The sequence below is a fragment of the Gallinula chloropus genome (genome assembly GCF_964237585.1).
Source record: "Gallinula chloropus genome assembly, chromosome: 3".
NCBI lineage: Eukaryota > Metazoa > Chordata > Aves > Gruiformes > Rallidae > Gallinula > Gallinula chloropus.
The window spans coordinates 117,530,514-117,551,658 of record NC_140087.1 but is presented as its reverse complement, the minus strand read 5'-3'; the positions used below and the strand labels follow the sequence as shown (position 1 = coordinate 117,551,658).

General features: G+C 36.7%; 1 protein-coding gene across 3 annotated transcripts in view; it reads right to left on the bottom strand.

Moving 5' to 3' along the window:
• Positions 1-21,145, bottom strand: part of SUPT3H (SPT3 homolog, SAGA and STAGA complex component) — a gene marked incomplete at its 5' end in the record, with an annotated part of 260,064 nt that overhangs the window by 36,862 nt on the left and 202,057 nt on the right. For 2 of the 3 annotated variants that reach the window (XM_084261718.1, XM_084261719.1), the window contains 3 exons: positions 14,583-14,693; positions 17,848-17,955; positions 18,565-18,677. In XM_084261718.1, coding sequence (XP_084117844.1) covers positions 14,583-14,693; positions 17,848-17,955; positions 18,565-18,677 — 332 coding nt within the window. Of the gene's footprint in view, positions 1-14,582; positions 14,694-17,002; positions 17,192-17,847; positions 17,956-18,564; positions 18,678-21,145 lie in introns of all 3 variants that reach the window. The other variant, XM_084261717.1, reaches the window with a different exon arrangement.

Genomic DNA, 21,145 nt, shown 5'->3' with positions numbered 1-21,145 from the left:
TTTGTCGTTGTGGATACAAGGGATGTACTTGAAAGCCTTGACTGAAGCTTAACTGCAAACTGGGCATCACAGAACTAAAAATATGACTGGTATGTGATTGTTTTTTTCCAATTCCAAGAGTCTGACATTCTGTTTAAGAATTTCCCCTTATTTCATGATTTTTTTCTCTACTTCTGCTAACACCACAATATTGACCCATCTGTACTCTATTGAAATTCAGATTCTTGTAGTATCTTCCAAACCTTACACTGAGGCGAATATTACAAGGCCAGAAAAAGGGTCTGATTTCATTTTCATCACATTTTATGCTTATTTCTAGTACTTTTCAAAGGACCCTGAGCCATCTTCTTGAATCCTGGCAGCTACCTTTACAGTACATACAGATACATAATTTGCACTTCCAGTATGGAGCAGCTTCCATGCTTATTTTCAGAGATGGAAGACAGAAGAAAATAAACTGAATCTCAAATTTCAATCCACCTCTTGCTTAAAGTATTCTCTCTCTCTCCCCTAAATATACTTTTGAAACATTCTACTTTCCATGCCCACAGCAGCCATGCCAGGATCTTGTCGTCTTCATCAAATCCACTACTGGTGCCTTTAAGGTCACCATTGCTGACAGAAGAACTACCATAAATTAAATCTTCAGAGAATCCAAGGTGCCAGGGAGAATCGCTTTATGTACAAATAAAACATGTTAAAGCTTTTCACATGGCAAAAACTATTTTCCTAGTTCTGCCTACTAATATACAATTAGATATACATATATTTATAAACTAAAAAGATCTCTTTGCCTTTCTGCTTACATCCCTTAAATCCATCCCACCTACAAGCTTCCTCCATCTTTTTCTCCTTTGTGCAATAAATTTTTAGAAAAATAACATTGAAATAACAGATGAATTGAAACATATAATACTAATAATACTGAAAGCCTCAATTTAGCAAGTCTTTGCTGGACTGAAGGTACAGTGTAAAACTATGATGATTGCTTTGCTGAACTGAGGTTTACACAACCTTGAAGTTAAAGTCAGAAAGCTGGAATAATGCAAAACCTCAAGGAAGGGAAGAAACACAGAAACCCCAAAATGAAATTCATAAAATGTGTTCAGTTGCCTCAAGCCTGGTGTTTTCATTTGATTCTGCTGGAGAAACACTTGCAAGCACTACCAAGGGCACAGTCAGGGTCCTGAAATGGGAAAAGGAGAAAGAGTTTGGAGAAAAGGAGAAGTTAAGTGTTAAAAGACAATTTCTAGGAAGGATATAGCAATGTTGTGTTCTGCTGCCTAGAGGCATATCCAAGGGATAAGGGGAGAACAGCATCATTGCCATAGGGGATAGAGAGGACAAGGGACACCAAGCAGAGGAAATTAAGCACCAGTTACACCACTGCTCGCTAAACAACTTTTTTTGCTGTAGTGGTATCAAAGATTTAAATGAGAACTGACATCTCACTGTGCAGGGCATGATAAATGGACAGAAACAAAACACAAAGTCCCTTCAGAAATCCTTTGTCTTCTGTGTGAGACACCTAGCTCAACAGCTACCCAAGTTTGAGTAGCATTATGGGACTTCATCAACAAGAGAATAGGCAGCTAGAATGGAAAATAACAGATACCAAGTCATAACAAATATTTACACTTGGTCCCGGGGTTCCCAGATTATTATTTATTCCTTTCCAGATCTACCCTGTTATTGTAGAGATTTCATGTTCTTTATCTTCAAACTGACATGTCAGTGATGCCAGAGATGTTCATAGGTATAGCTCCTATCCAAGTTCAATGCAACAGGACAAGACAGTCCAGTGTTAGCGGTAGAAATATCATTTAAATGGCGATTCTGTTCATGAGAAATTGAGTTCCATGCAATTTTCTTCCACCAGAGATTAATTCCAACTCAAACAGTTAAATTACAATGATCCTAAAGTTCCCATCATGTTTCATCTAGACAGCTCACATCCTGCTCTACAAAGCTGTGCAGCACTGCTGCAGACTTACACAGCTGCTGCATTTCACATCTGAGCCGGTTCAGTCCAAGCTATCGGTGAACTGACTAATAAGAGCAGTTTTAGTTCGTAAAGCACTTCTAAATCTTTCAAGGAGAAAAATATGAATGAACGCTTATTTTCAAGAGGAACCTTAAAGACCTGTGCAGAATACAACTACAATACCCCAACTTGCATTATATAAGTACATAATGTTTTTCATAGTCTAAGAGACTCACAAAAATGTGAAAACTACAGGGAGCTGCACAAAATTAACCTTTATATCTGAATGTACATGCTACATGGATGCGATGTCAAAAATTAATGTAAATTATTGGAGATGAGCATGTGTATATATCTTCCCTTGTGTAATATCTTGGAACACTTAATTAAGTTACCTCTTTTTTCCTAGTACTATATTTGCTCATCTTACCCTTGAAATACGTATTTAGGTAGCTGTACTACATGTTAGATTGCCTTGAGCAAAATACCAGAAGTCAGATTCTCATTTATAGAAAGGTCTTTTAAGCCTCTCAGGAGGCATATAAGAACATACACTTCATTTAAAAAGTAAAGGATCCCTCGGATCCTTTTATAACAGCATAACTGTGCATAAAATGTCTCTAGTATGGATTTGAATCTGGCCATACAGATAGAAAAAAATTATTATAAAAGTCTTACGATATTAGGAGCTGTTTTATGTGGGTGATTCAGCTGCTCGCACATTTCATAGCTTACTTACCATCTTCTCACTAATAGAGCTAGTAAATTCATTTCCTACTTCGGCATTGGAAAAATTATTAGATATGAAAAGTATTAAAATCTTACACTGCAAGGCCTTACATTTAGCAAGATGCACATGTTTTGTTTAGAACCTCCAGTGTAACGTGCTCGAATGGGCAGCGACACAATGGAGGAGCAAACCCTCCACACGTTGTGCAGGCTACATTAGCAGAGTCATTTCATGCCAGTATCTTCTACCTCAACAGAACCACATCTATACTGCCTGAAAGCCTGGCGCACTGCTTGCAACAATTCATGTACTGTGTTGTGCAGCAAGACACTGATGTATGTGCAATCCAAGAATTTTAAATGTCCCCGCAGGATATCAAATACTATCCAGACCGTTTGTAAATACTTTCCCAGCGCTCTGCAGAAAATGAGCTAGTTCTTTTCAAATCTACTTAAATGACATTTTTGTCTTATCTAAAAATCTGTGTTCCCGTTTAATAAAATCATCTGGGCAACTTACTGTTTCATCAGTACTGCGAGCTTATGCCTTCATTAATAAATTCTGTCTGAGCGTTAAGATTACCCCCAGTAGAGACAGCTGGGAAACTGCAATATAAAGTCAAGCAGCACATTTAATGACCAACGAACTTCTGGAAACTTAGTCCAAAATGATACATCATTGTGTCAGACACTCTTAAGCAATATGCAGCTTGGTCTCCCTCTTTAGAAACATGAAACCCCCTGAAACCGCTACCACAAATTGTGAACCTTTTAAATTACTGCCAAGCCACCTGCTTTTCTCCAGGAAACTTCATAAAACTCTCCAAATTAGTAATGTCATTAAGTAAAGCTTACAGAACTGTTGTTATTCTGAAGGAGTATTAGCTGTTTAGTTTAAGGAAACCAAAGGGGATTTTTATCATGGAAAGAGCTGTCATGTACATTGTATATTCTATTCCAAATGAAATGCTTTAAAATACTCTTAAACACACTATTCTTTTGCATTTTTGTCTTTCTGGGAGAAAACTATATGACCATATTCTCAGGATTAATCTCATATAATGAAGTTCAGCTCAGGAGAGGGTATGCGTAAGATTCTCAAACAGTTTATATGTCTTCCAATGGTATTAAGAGCTATATAAATCAAACGTCCGATTTTACATTTTTGAATAGCACTGGAAGAAATAGTGTTCAGATCGAAGAGGGAGCCTGATTTCCCCTGTTCATTCTCTTTTTTGAATGGTTCTACACAGAGCGGGCAAGGATGGATTATAGGAATGCCTTCTGTCAAGGACTCGGCCAAAACCGTACCATCTCATCTTGGAGTAATTTATCCAATAAGATGATTTAGAGGACAGTTCAGTGGCACCATTTTTGGAAGGCAAAAGCAGAGGGGAAGGAATATAAATCAAAGGTGACTGGCAGGTAAAGGATATATGCAGCAATCAGCCAAACCATGTGCACACTGGCACAAATTCAACAAGATCATTTATAAAAATTTTAAGTCAGGAGTACACAAAAGGGGGTCTGGTGCTAACTAAATCCACAGATAGATTACATGCCACTGAAATAAACACTTCCAGATGCTGGCATACAAAAACCTTTTACAGAAAGAAATGTTTTCTTTCATAAATCTGAAAGGAGGAACCTTGAGCTGGGGGTTGGGAGAGAAGGGAACAAGATTTCCAAACCAAGATTTGACTTCCTACCGGTTTTATAGAATAATAACTCATATTTTTCAAATGCCCAATGCTAAAACTACAGAATAACAAATAATTACCGACAATAGCTTCAAGTGTAGCAAAAGACATCATATGCATGTAACTGTTTAATTAAATAGAATGGGTTTTTTTTTCTTTCAAATTGAGAAACAGTAAAAACATCAATTTGACTTTTTCTATATCAGGAACTGACTGCAGAGCTAACAGAAAAGTTTTCAAATGCCTTTTGACATAAATACACATATTTCATTTCTTAAAACCAACTAAGAATGAAATGCCGGTTTCTTCAATTGATTTTGAATATCAATAGGGGCAGTATGTAGTATACAGGACCCTCAATATCAGAGATTTTAAAAATTGGTTTCTAAATACCTAATTTTTTTCAGATACAGCTTTCACAATTTTTTTATCAAACAAGTGCTTTTGAAAAATTTAGATGTCAATGTATCTACATTGTGTGTATCAAAGACTATGTTCCAAAACTACTTCTCACTACTGTTTCAGTCTGAAACACGCAGAAAGAAATTTCTTTCAGTTAAGAAGACTAAGTTGCAAACCAAATGTGAAGCTGATTTTTTAACTCAAGTTTAAGGCTCCTAGAGCAAACTGCTTTTGTGTTTATCTCCAAAAACAGGGTAACAACACACTATCCTTTACGCTTCCAGAATTTCCCTATTCTTTCTGCACCCACAATGTACTATTAGCCTCAGCTTTGTCATTTCTTCAGCTACCATTCCAGAAATTTTGTTCTCCAGAGGAACTCAATAGAGTGAATATCATCTATATTAAATTAAAAATACTAAAGGTTTGTGATGAACTACAGGGGTTTTCTTTTTGCAGCAGTAGAATTGGATGTAAGCATTTGCATAAAAGTTGGGCTTGATCAGGATCAATAGATAGCACTTTTAAAACATCAGAAGTGAAAGTTCTTGACTAAGGATATAATTTGATTGTGAAACTCTGTTATTTACATGTACGCGTGTATTGAAGCCTACATGGAATATTTGCATTTATTGTTCTTAAACAAGAGTAGAGGCAGGGCTGCATAAGGCCCAAATAATGTAAATCTCTGCAAATAGCATTCTCTGGTGTTACATGTTCTTCGTGTGGGGAATGTCACAAGCAGTATCATAAACATGGTTTTGTAAATATACATTGTTTTATGATGCTTAGGCCATTTTATTGGACTGAAATTTTTAACAAGAGAAGGTTTAGACTAGCAGGTCTTTTCATGCTGAAATTACTCAGAGCCTGAAGGAGCATTCTCCCAAAAAAAGTAAAGACCCAAACAAAAGTTGGTTATACCCTCTGTTTGTTCAATATGCTCCATTTACAGACGCATGCACCACTGAATAATAGTGCCTGTTTTAAACAGGTCTGTGCAGCATTACAATTTATATTTATAAACTAAGTTTCTCTTCAGCTAAGCATCTAATCCACTTCATTTCAGGACTGGCATAAACTTGAGGGACAAAGAATTGGTTTTGGAAAATAATTTTTCATTCTTTTTGCCTGTGGTCTTCCACACCTTAGCTGACCACTTTGTTCTTCATATCAGGTGAGAGGGAGCTGGCTGTATTTTGTACTAGAGTTGTTCTCTCATGCTCACAACTACTACTTACAAACTGTTTGTGTACTACCTAAAGCCATTCATAGCAAGTTTTCAGTTAATCACTACACACTGATCACAGAATAAATCTTTTTAAAGAATTGTTTACTGCTTGTAACTCCAACCATTAGAAATAAAATTAATTTCTTTAGAAACATTATGCTTGTATTCTTGGTAAGAAATATACATCTTGTATTTTTGTGAACACCACTGAATACATATTGTTTAGAATAATATTTGAGTTAATATTAGGTCTATATGTACAGGTCCAGTCAAGACCACAGATCATTTTTGCTATGCACTTTACAGTGTCGGTATTTTTAAATTAATGCACTTTAGAGAGTTGGTATTTTTATATTAATGTAAATCTAAAGAAAAATAATATCTATTATCATCACCATCATCACCATCATAATTTTTTTCCACTCTGTAGTAAGATTGAGCTTGTTAGAATTTGTTTTGGTGTTGATTTTGATACCATTTAAATCCTGAATCTTCTTGAAATCAATGATTCTGACATGTTAAAGAGTCTAGAACCAAAATTCCATGAAGAAAGAGGAATGTACCTAGGTCCTGTTACAAGATATTGTCATTTTCTATGTCTCAAAGAGACTTTCCACAGACTTCCCGTTGAACTCCAATACATTCTGAAGAAGCAATCCTCTTACTCTCTTCATTTTAGGTTGCACTGCCTCATCTGAACAAACTATGAAATGATCTAATCATGGGGTTATAGTCTCCATGTAAAGGGTTGCAGTACCAATATCATTGTGCTTGAGATCCTAGGATAAACTGAGATGATGTTTAACCACTAGGCATTCAGGATTATTCTACCCCTTAACTATCTAAATGCATAATAAGAAAAAGACCCACATGTGTAGAAGAGTGCAATTAAAAATCAATGTTATGAAAAAAATAGAGTATTAATATATACTGGTTATATATTCAAATACAAGTTAATATCTTGATATAAAATGTCTGTTAATCCTATGTAGACAAATTTCCTTGAACAAGGAAAAAAGATTTAGCCTGCATTTAATTAATACATAGAAAATATTTGACTTCCTAAACTTAAATGCATAGAGCATTTTACTTTGAAAGTCTGGACCATGATTTAAAGTAGGCAGTACTGATTAATTATGTTAGTCATTTTGACACAGCTATTAAGGTCAAAATAAATGCAAATGGATCATTTTCACTAGTTTAATAGTAGTTCTCATATACTATATGATTATAAAACTTTCAAAATGCTCTTGTTGTCCAAACCAACATCCATCAAGTGATACTAAAGAATAAATTATACAGCTTAACTCTTCCTCCAAAACTACCTTACTAGGAACACTTGCCACTAAATGAGATGGAAGAGAGGGACAGCCATGATGAAACAGCAAAAAAGGGAAAGATGTCACAAAACATCATTTTTTGTGTTTACAAATACATATTAACTACCTTAAGAAAATAGTCCTGAAGGAATATGTGAGAAGGTTTAAATTAAAAAATATTTAATTGTTTTTAAACATAAATAAAATTTAATTTCTATGTATAAGGTTGAGTTTTTCAGTTGCAAAATATAAAACCCATATTCAGGTTTCCATTTTTGAAGTAACACTAGTATTTTGATGTGTTCTACAAGATGTAAGTTGTTTGCATGATTTCCTTCAGAAATCTAGTCATTTTGGAAAGAAAGTATGATTGCAGCTGTCAACTAAAACTTATCTCAGTTCCATCAAGGCTCAACAGTCAAAGCCAGCAAGACTCAGTGAAACCAAAAATAAAACATGAATCACATCAGTAAAACTCAGCAATAGCAGGCTTCTGCTGCAACAGCATGTAAGCCTCAAACTGCAGCAAAATGCAAAATCACAGGCTTACAATCCTTGAGCACAGGTCAACCTATATCAACATGTTGTCTAAGCTGAAAGAATGAATATGACAGGAGTCCTATCAGCATTAAGATCCTGGATGTTATGGCAGGGAACATAGAAACTGTGGAATATCCATATTGGGCATAAGTTCCAAATTCCTTTTTATACACACCATGACCTGAAATCAGAGAAAATTCATTATCCCATATCATGCTTTGGTTTCCTCCCTACCAGAATCTGTCAGCATGTCCAGTCAGTAAGGATGCAAGTCCACGAGTCGCAGGTTCTAGGAGTAATTCAGTATGGAGAGGGTTTCTCATGGTCAGGAAGCATCCTGAGATGCATATTTCAACAAATTTTGATTTGTTTCTGCTTTTCCCTTTCCCTTGTCCCTCCTGATGTCACAGACTCAAGATACAATGCACTGGAATTCTTTTCATTGCCAAACACAGCACGTCAGATATTGCCCCATTAATACCAAGAGAATGTTCAAATAGATCTTACCAGCAAAATGTTTGCAGTTTGAGATGTCTACAATGAAGGTGATATTAAAATCCAAGTGTTGTGGCAACTATTATTGCTACCAGTGCTCTTCACCTGTCACCCGGTTTAATGTGTGAAAATACTGAGTATCTCATATTTGTAAAAAATATAGCAAAACTAGTGGTTATCTAACGGTCTTGAAATATTTACTTGTTCACTTAGAACAATTTACATCGATTCTCAGGTAGTGACATAACTGGTTCTGGTTGCCACTGGCCCACTACGTCTGCATTTAGGTGGCACATTTCAATTCTGTTGGGAAACCTATTCACATGAGGAAGCAAAGTGTATCAGGACAACAACATGGTAAGTGTAAACTGAGATTCATACACAGTTACACACTGCATGCTGAGTACAAAACGACTCTTGGTTTATTCAGGAATAGCTCCTTCCTGAAATACCAAGAAGACATTATGATTCCAGTCAAGTGCAGTTGGTTTGTTTCTTGGTTTCTTGGGGTTTTTTTGCATTGGCTAAACTATCACAAAAGCCCTTTGTTTGTCTTCCCCTGGGAGTCTGAAAAAACTGAGAAAAGATAGGTAGATAGGAAAATATACAACCAAAATACATGCAAATCTATTACGGAAAATTAACCTCTCCTTCAAGGAATTGCTTCCATGCATATTCACACAGTGCATGACTCTAATGACACAATTCTCTATCCAGACATACAAGTGTACCTTTGAGTTTTCATGCAATGATAATAACCACTGCATCTTAATGTAGTAATAATATAGTGGAGAAATAAGAAGTCCCCTGCAATCTACATTAAATCCTTGGAGCAGTATTTTATAAGAAATGGAGCTAAGTAATAAGAACCCTGACACTGAGAACAACTTGTGAGATGGCACATGGAAAACTCAGATAACTTGTTCTGAATCCCATGTGAGGAATTGGAACATAGGGCAAGATCTACATCAGTTTCACCAGAGAAATGTATCTGAGAGGGATCCTGGACATGAACTACTACTTTCTAGTTAATATCTAAAGTGGCAAGGTTGACTTTCGAAATTCCTGATATGGAAGTAGCCTATGAGATCCACTCTTCCTGTCTCCTCCATCAAGCTGCAATATGAGACCTTGACTGATGGTGCTCAGGAAAGAAATCAGTCTGCCTATGAGTGAACCTCATATTGAATACATCCATCCCAAAGTTAGTACTCCATACATGGACATTTCTTGATGAAAACACCACCTTGCTGACAAGACACGATTAGAGCCAGTACCTACATGTGCAAGGTTCTCATGGTCCTCTGATCTGTTTTTTCTGCTCTCAACAGAGAACGACCTCAAGGAAAGGAAAAACAGCCTAAGAAAAAGGCAAACAACCTACACCACAATGAAAGCTCTGTACTGGTAGGAGAAATACAAGACCAGAAGAAGATTCTTCTATCAGTTCATATCCTCTTGCAAACTGTGCCAGGAAAACAAGTAAATTTTATTCAGTTTAGCAGAATCAAGTTCTTAGACATCACAACCTCCACAAAGAGTGATTCAAACACAGAGACCTTTCTGAAGAGTTAGCTTTATGTGTGCTTGGGTCAAATCTGATTGAATCATCACTGAAAAACATGTTAATCAAGTCTTAAAGCAAGGCAGATCCCTACCTGCAACCCCACAGGAGAGAAAGAAGGTAGGGGGTTTTCATGTTTTTGGATTGTTGAATATGGAGAAAACAAGGATGTTTTCCCAGCTGGAAATCTAGTTAAATATCTATACATTCATCTGTCTATGAAACTATGGATGGGTCTTGCCACTACTGAGAGTGAGTTTCCATACAGTGAAGAAATTAGCTGTACTCTAAGAACTGAGAAGTCCTACCTCACTAGAAGTAAGAAATTATAAGAACAGGAGAAAAAAAAGGTGAACAACAGTAATAAAAGCAGAAGGAAAAGAGAAAAGAAAAAAAAAAGGAACTGACAAGTTCTGTATTTTAATATGAAGAGCAGTTAAGAATATTCTTGTCTGGTTTTGGTTTTAACTGCAATCATCTGTATGGGATTTTTCATATACAGAACATGGATTTTATAGTATCTTGCAATTTTAAATGGGGTAATATTATCAGATATTTTGCAGGTCCAGATTTTTATTAATTTCTCCAGATGTACTGCTGATTTAAACTCAATCCATGTGTACAGATGATAATCTTTCAAAAAACAATGTTGTTAAATCATAAATATAAAAACTGATATACAACGAATTTCAGAGAGACTACTGAATGCCTCACACTAGGCAGCATGGCAAAAAGCCAAAAAAACACAACCCCTATAGCTAAATTAAAAATAATCTCCCAAATGAAAAAGAAAATGTTTTGCTCTCTACCTCGTATAATTGGCTGGAATGAGAAGGAAATTATTTAAAATTAAAAAATGCTCCAGAGCTGTCCATTATTTCTTACTATTTTACAGCAAGGGTAAAATTTCTTCTGTAAAATCCTCCTTCCTGCTCAATAGTCACATATACAAAAAAAAAAATCAGAATAGCATAGTCCTACAAGGTTAAAATAATTTATTAAGTCCCAGTAACTGTACTGTGCTAAAGTTCATACATTATTACTTTTAAAGACAGGAAGGCATTTAAAGTGATCCCTTTTTTCTTTCCCCAATCTTTTCTCAATGGTCAGCACTCAAGGGCATTAACATGCTCTTGTTTTCAACAAACTTTTCTGGAAAACTTTGGATAACTTATTTTGCCTATTATTCCTTGCATAAGGTTTCCTGTATGCACCTAACACATGTGATATTATTCAGGACAGATGAGGACACAGTTAGGTTTCTAATACTGGTTCTACATTCTTCATTCTTCATAAATTTTCTGTTTCTTCATTCATTTGCATCCTCAGCAAATGTATGATGATGCCAAGCTGAGTGGTGAGGTTAATGTGCCAGAGGGACAGAATGCCATCCAGAGGGACCTGGATAGGCTGGAAAGTGGGCCCAGGTGAACGTTGTGAGGTTCCACAAAACCAAGTGCAAGATCCTGCACCTGGGCTGAGACAATCCCTATGAGGAGATGATGTGCTTAAAATCAGCCCTGAGGCTTGGGAGTGCTTGTGGATGAGAAGCTGGACATGAGCCACCAATGTGCATCTGCAGCACAGAAAACCAACTGTATCAAAAAAACCTGTGGCCTGCAGATTGAGAGAGATGATTCTGCCCCTCTACTCTGCTCTGGTGAGACCTCACCTGGAGTACTGTGTCCAGCTTTGGAGCCCTCAACACAAGAAGGACATGGTCCTATTGGAGTGAGTCCAGAGGAGGGCCACAAAAATGATCAGAGGGCTGGAGCACCTCTCCTATGAAGACAGGCTGAGAGAGTTGAGGTTGTTCAGCTTAGAGAAGAGAAGGCTCCAGAGGGACCATATAGCAGTCTTCCAATACCTGAAAGGTGCCTATTAGAAAGCTGGGGAAGAACTGTTCACAAGGGCATGGAGCAGTAGGACAAGGGGTAATGGTTTTAAACTTGAAAAAAGAAGATTTAGGTTGGATATTAGGAAAAAGGTTCTTCAGTGTGAGGATGGTGCATCACTGAAACAGGTTGCCCCGAGAGGTAGTGAAGGCCCATCCTTGGAGACATTCAAGGTCAGGCTTGACAGGGCTCTGAGCAACCTGATCTAGTAAAGACGTCCCTGCTCACTGCAGGGGGGTTGGACTAGATGACCTCCAAAGGTCCCTTCCAACCTTACACATCCTATGATTCCACATTCTACATTCTTCCTGTACAAGTATCATAAGGTTACACCAGAGTAATGCAGCATTAGCAGGCTCACACTTTTTTCTTGTTACTATTGTTAGAGTGCATAACCAAGTCTTTACTTAAAGTTCAGTTTAATCTATACATTTTAGGGACTGAATTGTACATGTGTATAGGTCACCAAGTGGTGGTTCATTCCTTTCTTTGATTCTCTAGTAGAACTGTTAACAAGAACAGTAAACTGCCACCAGAAAAAATTGCATAAAACCTTGGGACATGCACAAAAATCCTTCCTCCTCCCCTACAGCAGACTCTGTCAGGGCACCTATTGACTATAAAATTGGATCTGATGTGGAAGAATGATCAACGGGCTGAAGAGAAATGAAAGGAATGATTTACAAATGTATATTTCTAACTTCTCTACATGACATTTAGGTCAGTGTTAAGGGTGGAAACAGCTGAAAGCATGACTTCACAGACTCTAATGAGAGATACTCAATATTTCTCTCTGCATTTTTAAAAATGTCACCACAGAATCACAAGAAGCACATCAAGTAAAGCCCCCATTCCTCCTGCTTCTGTCATCCTGTCTATGAGGACACACAGATGCACACAAATAAAATACTGTGAAGATAGTGGAAACAGGATAAAGCAGAAATCATTCAAAAGAAGTGTTGCTGCAATACTGTTCAAAATGCCATAGATGGTGATAGCAATGTTGAACCCTACACTGCCAATGAAGGCACTGAAAGGAAAAGTGGGAAGATTGGCAGACCTAAATGTGTAGCCTGTAACAGTCCTTTTCCTGAACTTCCACATTAAAAAAAATAAAAATCTTATTATAGCTTTCTGAAATATCTGTATGCATCTAGATGACCCAAGATTCCCTCTCTCATTCTTGGCTTGTTGAGAGGGAACAAGATCTGCTCATCTCATCAACCATGTTGAAAGTAGGTAATGTCAACAAATTAAATTGTTCAGTTACTTATACTGTTTGGGAAGTTCACAAGATGGAATGATATTTAAAAAAACCACCCCAACAACCAAAAAAAGTTTTTTTCATGGTTATTTTATTTTATTTTATTCTATCTTACCTTGTGGTTGGAGAGAAATTTCAAACTTTGGTTAATAATTACCAAACCACTTTTAGTGAGGAGCAGGGAAGGAAGACTTCCCTCACTGTAACTGTTTATGTGAGCCCTCTGGTTCTATAATAAAATTAAATACATTCTCTGCTTTCAGAAGTTATTGTTATACTCTTAGCTACACTCTTAGCAAATTCTGCTGAAGACATTTCCCTATTTTGGTCTGCAAATTATATTATATTACTCTAGCATTTCTGAATGGCAAAAGAGAGAGGTAAAATTATCTAAAGATATTTGACTGCAAATATGTATCAACTATCACTAATAAACCTAACTTTTATTCCCATTTTAAAAGTATTGATCAGCTTTGATGCTATAAAAACTGTAACTTCATATACTCATTTACTCACTCATTTACTCTTATTTTTTCTTTTTCCTTGTTTCTGAGGTCAAGCCCCACTGTTTCCTTGATATTTGTGGTCTTCACATACATCTGTATAACTTTTATGTAGATTAATTTCCTCCAAATTCAGAATAATTTTCCTTTTTCCAAATCTCTCAAAATATGCACAATTTCTTCCTAAATTTTAGGAGCTCATATCTAGTTTGGTGGGTTCTATTTGGTTGGTTTTGGGTTTTTTCCAATAATGATTTCTTTGAGATTCATTCTTTCCTAAATGTAGGTATTCTGAGGTAAGGAATGATATATGCCACATAGAACAGAAGATCAGTAGAAAATTACATTGGAGACAACCTACTTTCACATTTTTATCAGCTAAGAAATTTAGATAGAGCATTCATTTGGCGGCTCTGAACAATAGATTTGAAATTTGCATAGAAAAATATGGCAAAACCTCATAATCCATCAGTGTTTGACCACAAGCTCAGTTCTATTACATTTTAGTGACGGTTCAAAGTTGTCTAAAGAAACCATTCTCTTCTTTCTCCAACTGTAAATGTGTCACTTGAGAGTTCCACTTCCAATAGAAGTATCTGACATACAACTAATTTTAGAATATAAAGCGCTCCTCACCATATTGGAATACATATAATTTAAAATAACTGTAAACCTAAACTTTGCAAAAACAGAAAATTCAAGCACTAACAAAAAAGCATAATTTGTAATTGAAAGAAAATAATATTTAAAAGGAAAAAAAAACTTTTTTGTCTTTCCAAAAAGAGACAGAAATTACTAAGTTTTATTTCCCAAGAGAATTATGCCACTTTTATAAAGAAAATTACAGTCACCACAAATTGCTCTCAACAATTCCAAAGCTTCTTCATTTGACCACTTGAAAATCAAAGTTCTTTAAGATTATAAATATAACTTTTTATAACTCTGTTATTACGTACTGTGAATGGGGAAAGGGGGCCAATCTTGTGGCCATAGCGTCGAATGGCCTCTCTGATGTGGCTGGGCTGGATGGCATCGCTTTGAGCCTCTATACCACAGGCTGCAGTGCTCTGCAACAGAAAAACACATAAATTGTTACTAAATCAAAAACACACAACAGACCTACAGTGCATAAAGTATGAAAATAAACCTTTATAAAATGGACCAATTTTTTTTTTCCTGAGGATACACATCATTGCTGCCACACACTACATTAGAGGAAAAAAAAAGCTATTAACAAATCAAAGAGGACTTTTACATGAACTTTACTTAAGAGACCCAAAGAACACCATATTTGTCCTCTTAAATCTTTCACCTAGTGCTGCTGTATGTTGCAATTGAAAAGAGCAGAAAATGTTCAAACTAAAATGAAAGGGTCATATAAGTCATACTGCAATAACCACAGAAACTATTTTCAAAACATTTCAGGCTCTCATTATGATGTCAAGGGGTGGGGAAAATATTGAACAAGTACCCAAAATGGAAAGTAATTTGACACCAAAATCGCCATTGAATAATATCAGATCCTGCTCTGGCAGGGGGGGGTGGACTAGGTGATCTTTCAAGGTCCCTTCCAACCCCTAATATTCTGTCATTCTGTGAAATTGGAAGATGAACCATGTGACATGATGGTATTAGAGGGATGCAAAAATATTTTAATTACCTCAAACTGGAATGATTTTAAATTTCAAATGACTTTCTGGATTAAGGACCCTACATAGGAAAAATAAAAAATTCACTGCTACTGGTCTACTGATTGTACAAAAATATCCCTTGGATATAAAAATAAAAATTTCTTCTTTTCTCCTTGTTAGTCAAACTGAAGTAGTGGTTTAAGCTCCATCTAGACAGAGCTGCTTGCCAGAATACAGACAATTTATCAGAATGATGGCTGCTTGGTAATAAATTCATGAAAACGATACTAGTGAATGCTCTAAGAATGACAAAAAAATTAAATGTACACACATACACAGTCCCCTCATACATTTACACTAATGCTTTCAAAAATGGGGTATTTTTTACAAAATGTTTTATTTTCAAGAGTGCTGAGTCCACTGGAGCCTGTGTACACACAGAATTATTCATAATACGATGGCGAATTCTTCCCTTGCTGATTGACGTTCATAAAGGGAATATGAAACTCAAATATTTTCAGCTGGACTGAGCCTTCATGGACTAAGAATAACATTCTTCACCAAGTTAACTCTGTCTCAATGCCTCAGTTATATGCAGTATATACCTAGCCAAATTGGATAAGTCATGGGAACATTTCACAAAAACTGTGCCCTTTCTAGAATATAATTATTTCAAAAGAAGCTAAGTCAAACATTAAGAATTTAAAACAAACTCACACGTGAAATACAATGTATTAAAAACTACATCTCCAGGTAAATTCTTGTTCCTAGGAATTCTAATGAAAATCAGCCACACAAACAAAGAATGATCAAATTTAATTTATAAAGGAAGACAGAAAAGGAAAAGTCTTCAGAGAGGTTTTTAGGATTCACTGAAGGCTTTCTAAGTGGAGAATAACAAGGGCAGGAAAAAAAAAGCTGAATTTATTAGGAGTATCTGCAGCACTGATGACACTATGAGGAGAAAATAGTTTTCTATCTGTCATTGTAAAAAAACCAGTAGTAGAACTCCGTAAAAAAACTGTTGTAGGAGAATAACACACATGAGAAAATCCCAAGTCTCTATGTTGCTTTGCAGCAAAATGAGTACTGCAATCACACTTTTTTGCAAACAAGCCCTAAGTGACTAACACAGTGCTTCCTATCTGGTTTATTTAACCAAATCTATTTCCCTTGTGTTTTAAGGTACATATATCCCTCACAGACAGAATGGCAAGGATCCACAACAGAAGACGGGAATTGCAATATTTACATTTCACACTCTGAATATGAGACATCCATATTTTATGCAAAGTAAACAAATATTTAGATTGAATGCAACCAAAAGCAATAAAAATAAAGCAGGTCAGGCAAAGTTGTTATAGGCAAAGAAGGCAGTTGCCTAATGCTGCTGGGAGCAGGAAAATCACAAACACCTCTTTGCCTGCTTTGCTTATGCTTTGACCCTCAAAACCTCCATTACCTGCCACTGTCAGGGAAGGTGATGATTGTTCAGGGTGGTATCTATTCTAGAGGAGGAGCTCATCTTAGAAGCAGCTGTTGTTACCTCAACAAAATTTAGTTTGCAGGCATTACTGAGAAGATTTAGCCTAGTTCTGATAGAAGAACCACCAAACCACACATGTGGTCTGACTGACAATAACATTGGTAGTTAACATGTGATACAGGTTAAAATTATTACTTAAAATGAGACACATTATTTCCTGCTGATTTTCCTTTTCCTTTTAGACTTGTGCACCAAATACCTTCTTTCTTTTCCTTTGTTTGGACTTGGTAGAGTCCTGTCCAATTCCACCATTCCCCAGAGCTCCTGACGGGGTTTTCCCAAGATGTTGCTGTCCTGCTGAAGCTGGAGGTGTGGGTGTAGCAGGTGGTGTGTTTTCAGGAGAGTCAAGACTGGTCTTCACACTTGTAGATTGCCCTAAGAGATGTGGCTGTAAAAGCAAGATGTCAAACATTCATTAGATAATCAAATCCTGAAGAGAAACCAAATTAAATTCAACAAGGGCAAGAGTAGGGTCCTACATCTTGGGAGGAATAAACCCAAGCACCTGGGTCTATTCAACCAAGGGGTTGACCTGTTTGGAAGCAGAGAAGGACCTGGGAATCCTGATGGACAATAAATTATCCATGGGCCAGAAACGTGCCCTCGTGGCCAGGAGGGTCAATTGTGTCTGGGTGAAATAAGAGCATGGACAGCAGTTTGAAGGAGATTCTCCTCCCCATCTACTACTCTGTGATGGTGAGGTCAGGTGAGGTCATATCTGGAAACTGTGTCCACCTCTGGGCTGCCCAGTTCAAGAAAGAAAGACAGGGGACTACTGGAGAGATTCCAGTGGAGGGCTACGAGGATGATGAGGGGACTGGAGTATCTCTCACATGAGGAATTTTGAGAGAGCTGGAGATGTTTAGCCTGGAGAATATTGAGAGTCTTACCATCTAAATCCATATCTTCAATGTTCATAAACTCCAAAAGAGAAGTTTTTATCAATGCCAGATTTAATAACATCTACTTTGAAAGCCACAATCTACCAAATACACGTAAAAGTAAAGCACAAAATGCATTAATATGCGAAAAAGCAAGATTTACCTCAGTAGAGTTGTGATACTGTATGAAGGTGGCAGATATGGCGTGACTGAATGGGTCACCAGCTTTGGGAGTCATGTCCTGCTTAACCAAAAGGGCCAAGTCCACCAACTGAAGGGGCAAAACCAACAAAGAAACAGGTAGGTTTACTGACAAGGTACTTACTACAAATACCATAGTAACAATGGAGAGAGAGGAGTTGTGAGTTGAGGAAGATTATTCTTAGTTGAAAACAAAGTTATTCAGTGCTTTTTCAGCCCAAGGAACCTTTCTTTTCCACTTCTGTAAATATATGGAGTAATCTATCTGCCCAAGAGGGCTTGGCTTGGCACTAAGGTAACATTTTGTTTTCCAGGAAATCCTGCTTTTTAATCCAATTGTGCAATGGGGTTGAATGAGCCTCAGTGCACTGCCAAAGGTCACATAGCGAAGTATGTGGTTTCAGTTTGGACTTGAATAAAGTTCGTGCTGGACTCCACTCTATTCTGTAACCATTATAAAACATTTCTATTTGTTTATCAGAAGGATGAATAGGGTATAGTACACATCTGTCATATAGCAAATGAAAGATAGACAGGAATCCAGTTATCTTGGTTAGCCAATGTAGTGACTGCTTGCTTCTGAAAGGGGCGTACATCGCAGTCACCTGGGGCTGAAGTATACCCAAGAGTAATTTAATTGATATTGTTTAAACAGAGTTCAATCAGTACATCCCCTTACCTGTGCCACAGTCTCGTATGCTAAATACGCCAAAATTTCCATTGCAACTGCATTTGGCTTTATTTCCATACTGCTACAATCCAGCCAGTCACGAAACTTAGATGCTTTCTTTGCTGTCAGTCAAAACCACAAAGGGAAATGTTAACAACAGGTAGGCCAAAACAATGCATTTTTTCCAGCCATAGAAAGTACTGTATACATGAAATAAGGAGTATGAATGTGATTCAATTGGCCAAGGGAGTAATTATCAAAATAGAAGTACTGTGAAAAAGACTATTCTTTCATACACAAAATTTTGGAGACCCATAATTAGTTTGGAGAAAAGAGAAAAACACACAGTTAATCAATCATATGGGAGAATTCGGAACAAGGAAGGGTCTGCCTCAGAGGACAGTAGACAGGACTAACCTGATTTTGAATATATTATTGTAAAAGATATGTTATACTACATTTTTGATGAAAGAAACCACTAGAAGAAATCAATACAAATCTGAGTCTAGATAAAATGATAATTGTATTAACAATAGCATAGACAGATGAAGGACAGAACAAGGAAGTCCTTGTGTTACCCATGTAGGGATTAGGTGCTGACAAGCTAGCTAAAATGATTTGTAGATGAGCGTTTTTAAAATGTGCTTTGGATATAAAGAGATAGGGAGAGCTGTACATCTGAAAATGATCAACATTCACACAAGAAGTTCACACTGCTAATAGGTAAGTTCACCTAGGAGAAAGTACAGAGAAAAATAAGGGACAAAGAAACATGATATTTGCTGAGAGAGTAAAAGAAGAGGGAAAAAAAGATGGTCATAGGTCGGTGGTGGACAAGCTGATCACAGAGACTTGGACAGAAAGGAGCTAGCAATGTAGAAACCATAATGAGGGCTGTTTGTGAATACAGGACAACCAAATGAAGTAAATACAAGGTGAGAGAATGATTTGAAACAGCCCTTTCAGAGACAGTCTTCAGTGAGGGCTAAATGATAAAGACAAGTCAGGTGTTAAACAGAAAACAGGTGTGAAAATGGTTTATTTTTAGGAGGTAATGAGAAGGCTACATTGCGTTGCTAAAGACAAAGGAAAACCCCACCAGCAAACAACAAAGGAAGAGATGAAATATGAAGGTGACAGCAAGGCCACAAAATGTTCCCTAGAATGCAAATCTGTACAAATGTAGTACTTGATCCTTTGATAGGCCGTTTCTACTGCCTGTCTTTAAAACCACACAGAAATAAGTTGAACTGTAATTAGGGATTTATATTGTTAGAAGAGGCTTCTTGAAGTTCCTTCCAGGTTTGTTCTCTTCTGACACAGTTTTCATGGATTTATAGTACAGGAAAAAGGTTTGCTACTTTAAGCACAATACCTTCATTTTTTACTAAAATATAAGAAAACAAACCCCTGTTATGCTATTTCTGAGCTTTATTATGTTCTATATTGTTGGGTTCATATTATGCCACCGAATTTGTACATGAGTCTTGCTACTATTTTCTAAGCACTCTAATTCTCTTATTCTTTAATGACATTAAATGTCAGTGAAAAAACAACCTTCATAGACACGGTCATTTAAAAACACCGTGAAAATACCACTGAGACATTTTTATAGATCACAACCTCCCTGGTCAGCAACATTCAATTTTATTACTCAAATTTAGGATTTCTATTTGTTCTGTCTCTGGATGATAATTTTGGGGTTTTAAAAATGAGTTCATCACAAACCTCTCATTTGCTGAAGTCACCCTAATCTGAAGTATCATTTATCTAATGGCTCACAGATGTGTGATGCCAAGTTGTAACTAAGCTTACAAAACATACTCAATTAGGAAAATAAATGCTTACAAAACATGTTTTCCTACATTTCTGACATTTGCTGATACAGAACAGTATTTCAAATGTGTCATTTATTTGCCATGAGTCACTTTTTCTTCGAATTTAAAAGGAAGAACAAGATAAGGTCTCTCATTTAAAGACACCATTGTATTCAAGTCAGTGTTGTAGGATCATGTGCTCCTTTGTCATGATTTTTACTGGCTCCTTCACCTCACTTTCACTGACATTTGACCTAAAACCTTAGTCATCACTGAACCGCTTCTGTAATGATGTTTTGCTACATGATCAAGCCCATTAATTTACAGCTCATTATAGTCGTGGCCCACAAGTACTTCTAGTAAGTTGGTTTTCAGTGCTAGTAAAGCCCTAATTCTGTCATCATGTTATTAGTGTTGGAATGGCGTATACTGATGAATTTGGCTAATGTTGAATAAATTCCACAGCAGAAACTTACAGCTTAAAATAGAAAAGACGCTTTACTAAGTTCTTTGTGTCTCTGTGGATAGGGAAATAAAAGCAAAACTTGCTCTTCTCTAATTTTAGATGCATTTAAAAAAAACCCCAACTGTACCATGAAACTACTCATATGCTGACTATACCACCATGACAATGGACTTCATGGGTGTTTATCCATTGACTCTTTACCAGTTCTATCTTTGCAGTCACACACACCAGCACAGCAGTGGAGCATATAGAAATCTTGGTAGATACTCAAATAAAATATGCTGCCTGACAGCCTGAAACTAAGCTA